The sequence below is a fragment of the Panulirus ornatus genome, chromosome 48, assembly GCF_036320965.1.
Source record: "Panulirus ornatus isolate Po-2019 chromosome 48, ASM3632096v1, whole genome shotgun sequence".
Classification (NCBI taxonomy): domain Eukaryota; kingdom Metazoa; phylum Arthropoda; class Malacostraca; order Decapoda; family Palinuridae; genus Panulirus; species Panulirus ornatus.
The window spans coordinates 4822322-4834433 of record NC_092271.1 but is presented as its reverse complement, the minus strand read 5'-3'; the positions used below and the strand labels follow the sequence as shown (position 1 = coordinate 4834433).

Sequence of the window (12112 nt, the reverse complement as noted above, 5' to 3'; positions counted from 1 at the left end):
TTGCATGCAATTTGAAATATTTCTATGTATCTTTTTATTTTCTATTTTTCATTTATTTTTTTTGATAATTGAGGGTTACCAACTAAATATATGTTGTTTCAAGCATTTCATTGTCTTAAGGTTTTACTGTACTTTTATGGTATAAGAGCAGTGGGTGAATGGAATAAAAATGATGAAATTATGAATGCAAACAGCATACAACTGTTTAAAAGTTGTGTGCTACACAAAGTTCAAGAGATAGGGCCCCATGACTGCACAACTTTTTCATCTCCCTATTCAGTGCAAATAGGTAATTACATTATACCATCCTACTTTTGACATTTTTGGTTAAACCACAGATGGGTTCACTAGAAATGGAGACTATTGGCTTAGCCACCCCCTTTAGGGAGTTCCAGTAGGGAACAGGCATCAGTGATAAATAGACCTCATGAATTTTGTTCTACTTTTGAATTCCTGTCTACTGCACATGTAGACTTTACATGTACCTGGGTCTGCTCCCTGCATTGTCAGTGCTCATGCTCCAAGTACAGTGAGGCCCTGATAGAAGGTTAATGACCGGATGGTTGCTTTATCATCATGTTAAAGGATGGTAGAAAGGCTTTATTTGATGGGGTCTATTTGTCTTGACTAGGCAGGACTGCTAAGACTGTCTTTCAAGAGTTTTTTGTTTGAGTCATAGATTATAGTTTCCTTACAAATTATCTGGAATTTGCTCATTTTTTTTGTGTGTAGTATTTGGGGTATTGATGTTGATACCTTTTAAAATAGAATAGTAATATTCATCTTGTTCCTCCTTTCATGTAGGAGGAGGTTAAAGAATCTAATGAGTTTACTAATTCTATGTTACACTGATAGGTAGTTGTCACTCCCTGTTTGGGAGAGCGAAGAGGAGAGGATGCAGAGGTGATGTCAGCAGTATTGGTATCAGCAGGCCCTGGAGAGTGCCCCTTTGAAAGAAGACATCATTTCACCAAAAATATGTCTGGCGAAAACAGGTAGCAGACTTTTCTTTCTGCCTAACCCACACATGCATGCTAGCATTCTGTCCACAAACATACAATCTATCCTTGTCACATAACACTTGACAACATTTAATTCACACAACTCATTCTTCATAATTCTAGATTTTTCCAGTGGTGAGGGTGTCAGCTAGCCTTGCCTTTTGGCAAAAAGGTGGAAATAATAGTTAGAAGCATTAGGTAGGACACATTAAACTGGAGCATTTGGTAGAAGTAGTTGGAAGGAACATTAGTTGGGAGCATTAAGTATAAGTAGTAGGTTGGAACATTAGGTAGACACTTCAGATAGAAGTAGATGGTAGGAGCTTTAGTTAAGAGTAAATAAGAGCTTTTGAAAGTGCTACACTAGAGTTGCCCTATACCAGTAGCCTGTTAAGGGTGAGGCACTAGATACTGAAAAGCAGCACTGCCGTTCACCAGTTACGGAGACTCTTTTGTCATGCATCAGAGATATAGATGGATAGACTTATATTTACAAAACAGTAAAGAGATAAATTTCAGTATATTTAGGGCTGTAGGATTTGTAACAGACCCTGATGTCAGATAAAAAGTACACATTAGGGATACAGTTGAGTTTGTTTTTGTAGCTTATTTCATATTGAAAATGGTGGACTTAGACTTCATTAATCAGAATTCAAACTGAATTGTTTCCATTTTCACACCCATCCTGGCATAGGCTAGGGTGTATGTGTGTGTTTGTGTATGTATACATAGGAGGAAAGACATGGTATGTATGTACAAGGTTGAGAGATAGGGCAACATAAGTGTAGAACGAACTCCCCGTAACATGTAATCCTCAGAGCTCTGTGCTGGAGCTACTAATATTTCTCAGTCAGTGCAAATGATTTGTTAATGGATGTAGAATTATATCTGAATATACTGGTAGATGTTGCCAAAATATGACAGAAATGGGAAATAACGGGAACTCTCAAATACTGCAAAAAGTCGTAGACAAAGTGCAACAGTGAAGAGACAAACGGTTCATGAAATTTAGCCTTGGAAAATGTAGTTTGAAGATGGGAGAGTGATTAGATTGACCTGATGGACATTGTCATATTGAGGAAAAAGTGATTAAGCAGCCCAGACAGTGAATATTATATTAGAAAAAATAAATTACAAGAGCTGTACAGTGAAAGGGACATAGGAGTAGACTTTATGCCAAATATGTCACAAGAACAGCATGTGAAAATAGATATGAGTATTGCAAATTATTTTCTACCTATGGAGAAGCCTGTGAATATCTCAGAGAACACCTGCTTTGTTAGGGGTTGAAAAACTAATTTCCCTCCAAAATTGGCTCATAGTAATGAGATTTCACCCTTCTTACTGACCAGGAAACTTATGAGACTGGCAAATGCTTATTTGTAGGGACCAACAACCATAGACATACCCATCCAGGTCTGTGTTATCATGGCAAGAAGGTGAGTTAGTTCCAGATGACCAGGTATTGCTCATCATTCTCTAGTTTCATTTTGTGCAGTGCAGACTTGTTGACTGCTGCTCGTCTGCTTACAGTGTTCTCTCCTTTGATAGTAGCATTCTTATTACTAGAGCACGTGGAGATGCCACTGATGCTAGCTGCAACAAAGTGTGTAGGTGATGGGTCAGCGTACTTATAATTTTTTGTTTTATGTAATTTACATGTTTTGTGATTTCTTTTTCTTTTTGAAATTATAGTATAAATGACTTATATAGTATAAAATCCCAGGATAGGGCAGAAAGAGTACTAGGCACATATTTCATGCCTGTTTGTGGAAGGGTATTGATAAGGGCTGTCTGGATGAGAAAGCTTCTCTTTTGTGTTATCTTGATCAGGAAATAGAAATAGGAAGAAGCCAAGTGAGGATGAAGTATCTGAATGTATGTAGCTGTAACGAGGAAAATAAAGGAAATATAGGTGCTTTGTATGATGAGTTATTTCTGCATGTTCTGGCTCTGAGCAAAGCAAAGTGAAAGGTTAGACAATATTAGTGAAATGGGAATGTTGAAGAAAACTTTTGGGTTAGTTAGAGGGCAGTAGTGAATGAAGAGGCAGGTTTTCTGTTGTGGAGTGAGCTATGGACTTTCTCAAAGATGATAAGGGAGTGAGTTCAAAGTTGATTAGTGTTGGAATGAAATTTTTTTTTTAAGAGGTGGGTAATTGTTTGTGCTTATGTACCAGGAAGTGGGAGAAGTGAAGAAGAGAATGTTGATTAAGTGGTACTGCATGAGTGTTTTGTTAGTTTTGATGAAAGTGATTGAATGATATTGGGAGGGAATCAGAATACAAGGGTAGATGTTGTGGTAGTTGAATGTATTATATAACTGGGGGTATGAAAATGAAAATGGGAAAGTTGTGTGTTGAAAGAGGAACAGTGATTGTGAATATGGTTAAAGAGATGGTATATACTTAAGTTTGCATAGGTTAGTGGAGCTTGGATCACTGGGTCTCAGTGAGTTATTTCCCAATTGACAGGAGTGCAAAGGAGAGTTTGTTAGATGTCAGATTGCTGAGAGAGGTGAAATATGGAATGTCTGATGATGATGGTGCAAAAGTAGGTGAGAGGCTTGGAAAGAGAAGAAATTCATAAGCAATACTGATTTGATGTGGTCTGATGTAGTTAATATAGTACCTGATCTGGTTTAATGTACAGTATTTGCTTAACATAGTCCATGGTCTCACATCCAAACTGAACATTCTCAGACACACTTATCCCTCAATGAGGTTTGCACATCAGCTTCCAGTCACCATGTGGCATTGTAAATTCATTCACATGGGTGGCTGTTTTGATTCAGCCAGTACCCACATGTGTGATGTGAGTGCTGTATTTTGCCCCAGTTGAATTTTTCTAACAAAAATGAGTTCCAAATGCCTGATAAGTAATAAGAAATGCTGTGGTGTATTTTTGTACTAAATCTATTTTATTTTTTTATACTTGATGAGTGAGTAATATGGCAGATGAGGGAATAATTGGTGTACATGGGGTGTTCAGTGTTGTAAATGGAAATGGTGAAGAGCTTGTAGATTTGTGTGCTGAAAAAGGACTGATGATTGGGAATACCTGGTTTAATAAGAGAGATAAACATAAGGCATGTACAGAGCATCAGATTGGGGAAGAGCAGTGTGGTTTCAGAAGTGGTAGAGGATGTGTGAATCAGGTGTTTGCTTTGAAGAATGTATGTGAGAAATACTTAGAAAAACAAATGGATTTGTATGTAGCATTTATAGATCTGGAGAAGGCATATGATAGAGTTGATAGAGATGCTCTTTGGAAGGTATTAAGAATATATGGTGTGAGAGGCAAGTTGTTAGAAGCAGTGAAAAGTTTTTATCGAGGATGTAAGGCATGTGTACGTGTAGGAAGAGAGGAAAGTAATTGGTTCTCAGTGAATGTAGGATTGCGGCAGGGGTGTGTGATGTCTCCATGGTTGTTTAATTTGTTTATGGATGGGGTTGTTAGGGAGGTGAATGCTAGAGTTTTGGAAAGAGGGACAAGTATGGAGTCTGTTGTGGATGAGAGAGCTTGGGAAGTGAGTCAGTTGTTGTTCGCTGATGATACAGCACTGGTGGCTGATTCATGTGAGAAACTTCAGAAGCTGGTGACTGAGTTTGGTAAAGTGTGTGAAAGAAGAAAGCTGAGAGTAAATGTGAATAAGAGCAAGGTTCTTAGGTAGAGTAGGGTTGAGGGTCAAGTCAATTGGGAGGTAAGTTTGGGTGGAGAAAAACTGGAGGAAGTGAAGTGTTTTAGATATCTGGTAGTGGATTTTGCAGTGGATGGAACCATGGAAATGGAAGTGAATCATAGGATGGGGGAGGGGGTTGAAAATTCTGGGAGCCTTGAAGAATGTGTGGAAGTCGAGAACATTATCTCGGAAAGCAAAAATGGGTATGTTTGATGGAATAATGGTTCCAACAATGTTGTATGGTTGCGAGGTGTGGGCTATGGATAGAGTTGTGCGGAGGAGGGTGGATGTGCTGGAAATGAGATGTTTGAGGACAATATGTGGTGTGAGGTGGTTTGATTGAGTAAGTAATAATAGGGTAAGAGGGATGTGTGGTAATAAAAAGAGTGTGGTTGAGAGAGCAGAAGAGGGTGTTTTGAAATGGTTTGGTCACATGGATAGAATGAGTGAGGAAAGATTGACCAAGAGGATATATGTGTCAGAGGTGGAGGGAACGAGGAGAAGTGGGAGACCAAATTGGAGGTGGAAAGATGGAGTGAAAAAGATTTTGAGTGATCGTGGCCTGAACATGCGGGAGGGTGAAAGGCGTGCAAGGAATAGAGGGAATTGGAACGATGTGTTATACCGGGGTCGACGTGCTGTCAATGGATTGAACAAGGGCATGTGAAGTGTCTGGGGTAAACCATGGAAAGTTGTGTGGGGCCTGGATGTGGAAAGGGAGCTGTGGTTTTGGTGCATTATTACATGATAGCTAGAGACTGAATGTGAACGAATGTGGCCTTTGTTGTCTTTTCCTAGCGCTACCTTGCACACATGCGGGGGGAGGGGGCTGTTATTTCATGTGTGGCGAGGTGGCAATGGGAGTGAATAAAGGCAGACAGTATGAATTATGTACATGTGTATATATGTATATGTCAGTGTGTGTATATATATGTATACGTTGAGATGTATAGGTATGTATATTTGCGTGTGTGGACATGTATGTACATACATGTCCACACACGCAAATTTACATACCTGTACATCTCAACGTATACATATATATACACATGTATATGTGGGTGGGTTGGGCCATTCTTTAGTCTGTTTCCTTGCTCTACCTCGCTAACGTGGGAGACAGCGATAAAGCAAAATAGATAAATAAAAAACATAAGTATACGTATGTAAGTAGGAGAGATGGCCAGAGAGCGTTATTGGATTATGTATTAATTGATAGGCGCGTGAAAGAGAGACTTTTGGATGTTAATGTGCTGAGAGGTGCAGCTGGAGGGATGTCTGATCATTATCTTGTGGAGGCGAAGGTTAAGATTTGTAGAGGTTTTCAGAAAAGGAGAGAAAGTTAGGGTGAAGAGAGTGGTGAGAGTAAGTGAGCTTGGGAAGGAGAATTGTGTGAGGAAGTACCGGTAGAGACTAATCACAGAATGGAAAAAGGTGAGAACAAAGGACGTAAGGGGAGTGGGGAGGAATGGGATATATTTAGGGAAGCAGTGATAGCTTGCACAAAAAATGCTTGTGGCATGAGAAGCGTAGGAGTTGGGCAGATTAGAAAGGGTAGTGAGTAGTGGGATGGAGAAGTAAGATTATTAGTGAAAGAGAAGAGAGTGGCATTTGGATGATTTTTGCAGGGAAAAAATGTAAATGACCGGGAGATGTATAAAAGAAAGAGGCAGGAGGTGAAGAGAAAGATGCAAGAGGTGAAAAAGAGGGCAAATGAGAGTTGTGGTGAGAGAGTATCATTAAATTTTAGGGAGAATAAAAAGATGTTTTGGAAGGAGGTAAATAAAGTGCGTAAGACAAAGGAACAAATGGGAACATCAGTGAAGGGGGCTAATATCAAGTAGTGGTGATGTGAGAAGATGGAGTGAGTATTTTGAAGTTTTGCTGAATGTGTTTGATGATAGAGTGGCAGATATAGGGTGTTTTGGTCAATGTAGTTTGCAAAGTGAGAGGGCTAGGGAGTGATTTGGTAAACAGAGAAGAGGTAGTAAAAGCATTGCGGAAGATGGAAGCCGGCAAGGCAGCGGGTTTGGATGGTATTGCAGTGGAATTTATAAAAAAGGGGGTGACTGTGTTGTTGACTGATTGGTAAGGTTATTTAATGTATGTATGACTCATGGTGAGGTGCCTGAGGATTGGCAGAATGCTTACATAGTGCCATTGTACAAAGGCAGAGGGGATAAAGGCTCAAATTACAGAGGTATAAGATTGTTGAGTATTCCTGGTAAATTATATGGGAGGGTATTGATTGAGAGGGTGAAGGCATGTACAGAGCATCAGACTGGGGAAGAGCAGTGTGGTTTCAGAAGTGGTACAGGATGTGTGGATCAGGTGTTTGCTTTGAAGAATGTATGTGAGAAATACTTAGAAAAGCAAATAGATTTGTATGTAGCATTTATGGATCTTGAGAAGGCATATGATAGAGTTGATAGAGATGCTCTGTGGAAGGTATTAAGAATATATGGTGTGGGAGGCAAGTGTTAGAAGCAGTGAAAAGTTTTATCAAGGATGTAAGGCATGTGTACGTGTAGGAAGAGAGGAAAGTGATTGGTTCTCAATGAATTTCAGTTTGTGGCAGGGGTGCATGATGTCTCCATGGTTGTTTAGTGTGTTTATGGATAGGGTTGTTAGGGAGGTGAATGGAATAGTTTAGGAGAGAGGGGCAAGTATGCAATCTGTTGTGGATGAGAGAGCTTGGGAAGTGAGTCAGCTGTTGTTTGCTGATGATACAGCGCTGGTGGCTGATTCAGGTTAGAAACTGCATAAGCTGGTGACTGAGTTTGGTAAAGTGTATGAAAGAAGAAAGCTGAGAGTAAATGTGAATAAGAGCAAGGTTCTTAGGTAGAGTAGGGTTGAGGGACAAGTCAATTGGGAGGTAAGTTTGAATGGAGAAAAACTGGAAGAAGTGAAGTGTTTTAGATATCTGGGAGTGGATCTGGCAGCGGATGGAGCCATGGAAGCGGAAGTAAGTCAGAGGGTGGGGGAAAGGGTGAAAGTTCTGGGAGCATTGAAAAATGTGTGGAAGGCGAGAACGTTATCTTGGAAAGCAAAAATGGGTGTGTTTGAAGGGATAGTGGTTTCAAAAATGTTATATGGTTGCGAGTCGTGGGCTATAGATAGAGTTGTGTGGAAGAGGGTAGATGTGCTGGAAATGAGATGTTTAAGGACAGTATGTGGTGTGAGGGGGTTTGATCGAGTAAGTAATGAAAGTGTAAGAGATATGTTTGGTAATAAAAAGAGTGTGGTTGAGAAAGCAGAAGAGGGTGTTTTGAAGTGGTTTGGTCACATGGAGAGAATGAGTGAGGAAAGATTGACAAAGAGGATATATGTGTCGGATGTGGAGGGAACGAGGAGAAGAGGGAGACCAAATTGGAGGTGGAAAGATGGAGTGAAAAAGATTTTGTGTGATCGGGGCCTGAACATGCAGGAGGGTGAAAGGAGGGCAAAGAATAGAGTGAATTGGAGCGATGTGGTATACCGGGGTTGACGTGCTGTCAGTGGATTGAATCAAGGCATGTGTATGGGGGTGGGTTGGGCCATTTCTTTCGTCTGTTTCCTTGCGCTACCTCGCAAACGCGGGAGACAGCGACAAAGCAAAAAAAAAAAAAAAAAAAGTCTTAAGTATATGGGAGAAGTATATGTGTCATGTGTTTACATGAGTGTACATGAGAAAGACAGACAACAGGAGGCCCGATTGGCCCACAACTGGGTTGTCTGGTAAAACACAGATTGACTTGAGAGGAAAATGTAACTCCACTCAGCAGTTTTTGAAGCTATCACCAACTCCCCGCTGCTGCAACACTATCCCGCTAGTGTCCCCATTACCGGTTTTTTTCTTTGCTTTTTCGCTGTATCCCATGTTAGCGAGGTAGCGCAAGGAAACAGACGAAAGAATGGACCAACCCACCCACATACACATGTATATACATACACGTCCACACATACAAATATACATACCTATACATCTCAATGTATACCTATATATATACACACACAGACATATACATATATACACATGTACATTATTCAAATTACAGAGGTAAAAGTTTGTTGAGTGTTCCTGGGAAATTATATGGGAGGGTATTGATTGAGAGGGTGAAGGCATGTACAGAGAATCAGATTGGGGAAGAGCAGTGTGGTTTCAGAAGTGGTAGAGGATGTGTGGATCAGGTGTTTGCTTTGAAGAATGTATGTGAGAAATACTTAGAAAAGCAAATGGATTTGTATGTAGCATTTATGGATCTGGAGAAGGCATATGATAGAGTTGATAGAGATGCTCTGTGGAAGGTATTAAGAATATATGGTGTGGGAGGCAAGTTGTTAGAAGCAGTGAAAAGGTTTATCGAGGATGTAAGGCATGTGTACGTGTAGGAAGAGAGGAAAGTGATTGGTTCTCAGTGAATGTAGGTTTGCGGCAGGGGTGTGTGATGTCTCCATGGTTGTTTAATTTGTGTATGGATGGAGTTATTAGATAGGTGAATGCAAGAGTTTTGGAAAGAGGGGCAAGTATGCAGTCTATTGTGGATGAGAGAGCTTGGGAAGTGAGTCAGCTGTTGTTCGCTGATGATACAGCGCTGGTAGCTGATTTGTGTGAGAAACTGCAAAAGCTGGTGACTGAATTTGGTAAAGTGTGTGAAAGAAGAAAGCTGAGAGTGAATGTAAATAAGAACAAGGTTATTAGGTAGAATAGGGTTGAGGGACAAGTCAGTTGGGAGGTAAGTTTGAATGGAGGAAAACTGGAGGAAGTGAAGTGTTTTAGATATCTGGGAGTGGATTTGGCAGCAGATGGAACCATGGAAGTGGAAGTGCATCATAGGGTGGGGGAGGAGGCGAAAGTTCTGGGAGCGTTGAAGAATGTGTGGAAGTCGAGAACATTATCTCGGAAAGCAAAAATGGATATGTTTGAAGGAATAGTGGTTCCAACAATGTTATATGGTTGTGAGGCATGGGCTATGGATAGAGTTGTACGGAGGAGGGTGGATGTGCTGGAAATGAGATGTTTGAGGACAATATGTGGTGTGAGATGGTTTGATCGAGTAAGTAATGATAGGGCAAGAGAGATGTGTGGTAATAAAAAGAGTGTGGTTGAGAGAGCAGAAGAGGGTGTTTTGAAATGGTTTGGTCACATGAAGAGAATGAGTGAGGAAAGACTGACCAAGAGGATATATCTGTCAGAGGTGGAGGGAATGAGAAGTGGGAGACCAAATTGGAGGTGGAAAGATGGAGTGCAAAAGATTTTGAGTTATCGGGGCCTAAACATGCAGGAGGGTGAAAGGCGTGCAAGGAATAGAATGAATTGGAACAATGTGGTATACTGGGGTCGATGTGCTGTCAATGGATTGAACCAAGGCATTTGAAGCGTCTGGGGTAAACCATGGAAAGATTTGTGGGGCCTAGATGTGGAAAGGGAGCTGTGGTTTTGGTGCATTATTACATGACAGCTAGAGACTGAGTGTGAATGAATGTGGCTTTTGTTGGCTTTTCTTAGCGCTACCTTGCACACATTTGGTGGGAGGGGGTTGTTATTTCATGTGTGGCAGGGTGGCGATGGGAATGAATAAAGGCAGACAGTATGAAGTGTGTACATGTGTATATATGTATTTGTCTGTGTGTGTATATATATGTATACATTGAGATGTATAGGTATGTATATTTGCATGTGTGGACGTGTATGTATATACATGTGTATATGGGTGGGTTGGGCCATTTTTTTCGTCTGTTTCCTTGCGCTACCTCGTTAATGCGGGAGACAGTGGCAAAGCAAAATAAATAACATAATTCATACTGTCTGCCCTTATTCATTCCCGTCGCCACCCCGTCACACATGAATTGACAACCCCCTCCCCCCACATGTGCGCGAGGTACCGCTAGGAAATGACAACAAAGGCCACATTCGTTCACACTCAGTCTCTAGCTGTCATGTATATTGCAATGAAACCACAGCTCCCTTTCCACATCCAGGCCCCACAGAACTTTCCATGGTTTACCCCAGATGCTTCTCATGCCCTGGTTCAGTCCATTGACAGGATGTCGACCAAGGTATGCCAAATCGTTCCAATTCACTCTAATCCTTGCACGCCTTTCACCCTATAATCAGGTCCCGATACTTCAAAATCTTTTTTCTCTCCATCTTTCCATCTCCAGTTTGGTCTCCCATTTCTTCTCGTTCCCTCCACCTGTAACACATACATCCCCTTTGTCAATCTTTCCTCACTTATTCTCTCCATGTGACCAAACCATTTCAAAACACCCTCTTCTTCTCTCTCAACCGCACTCTTTTTATCACTACACTTCTCTCTTACCCTTTCATTGCTTACTTGATCAAACCACTTCACACCACATATTGTCTTCAAACATCTCATTTCCAACACATCCACCCTCCTCCGCACAACTTTATCTATAGCCCATGCCTTGCAACCATATAACAAAGCTGGAACCACTATTCCTTCAAACATACCCATTTTTGCTATCCAAGATAATGTTCTCACCTTCCACACATTTTTCAATGCTCCCAGAATTTTCACCCCCTCCCCCACCCTTTGAATCACTTTCGCTTCCATGTTTCCATCCGCTGCCAAATCCACTCCCGGACATCTAAAACACTTCACTTCCTCCAGTTTCTCTCCATTCAAACTTACCTCCCAGTTGACTTGTCCCTCAGCCCTACTGTACCCAATAACCTTGCTCTTATTCACATTTACTCTTACTTTTCTTCTTTCACACACTTTACTACCAATCTGAGTCACCAACTTCTGCAGTTTCTCACCCGAATCAGCCACCAGTGCTGTATCATCAGCGAACAACAACTGACTCACTTCCCAAGCCCTCTCATCCACAACCGACTGCATACTTGCCCCTCTCTCCAATACTCTTGCATTCACCTCCTTAACAACCCCATCCATAAACAAATTAAGCAACCAAGGAGACATCACGAACCCCTGGCACAAACCAACATTCGCTGGGAACCATTCACTTTCCTCTCTTCCTACTCGTACACATGCTTTACAGCCTCGATAAAAACTTTTCACTGCTTTTACCAACTTGCCTCCCATACCATATATTCTTAATACCTTCCACAGAGCATCTCTATCTACTCTATCATATGCCTTCTCCAGATCCATAAATGCTACATACAAATCCATTTGCTTTTCTAAGTATTTCTCACATACATTCTTCAAAGCAAACACCTGATCCACACATCCTCTACCACTTCTGAAACTACACTGCTCTTCCCCAGTATGATGCTCTGTACATGCCTTCACCCTCTCAATCAATACCCTCCCATATAATTTCCTAGGAATACTCAAAAAACTTATACCTGTGTAATTTAAGCACTCTCCTTTATCCCCTTTGCCTTTGTACAATGGCACTATGCATGCATTCTACCAATCCTCAGGCACCTCACCATGAGTCATACATACATTGAATATCTT

General features: G+C 41.0%; 1 protein-coding gene across 1 annotated transcript in view; it reads left to right on the top strand.

The window, feature by feature from the left end:
* The window catches only part of LOC139764052 (2',5'-phosphodiesterase 12), a 213006-nt gene that overhangs the window by 41619 nt on the left and 159275 nt on the right, over window positions 1-12112 (top strand). The window contains exon 2 of the mRNA XM_071690508.1: window positions 856-995. Within this exon, the coding sequence (XP_071546609.1) occupies window positions 856-995 (140 nt within the window). The remainder of the gene's footprint in view (window positions 1-855; window positions 996-12112) is intronic.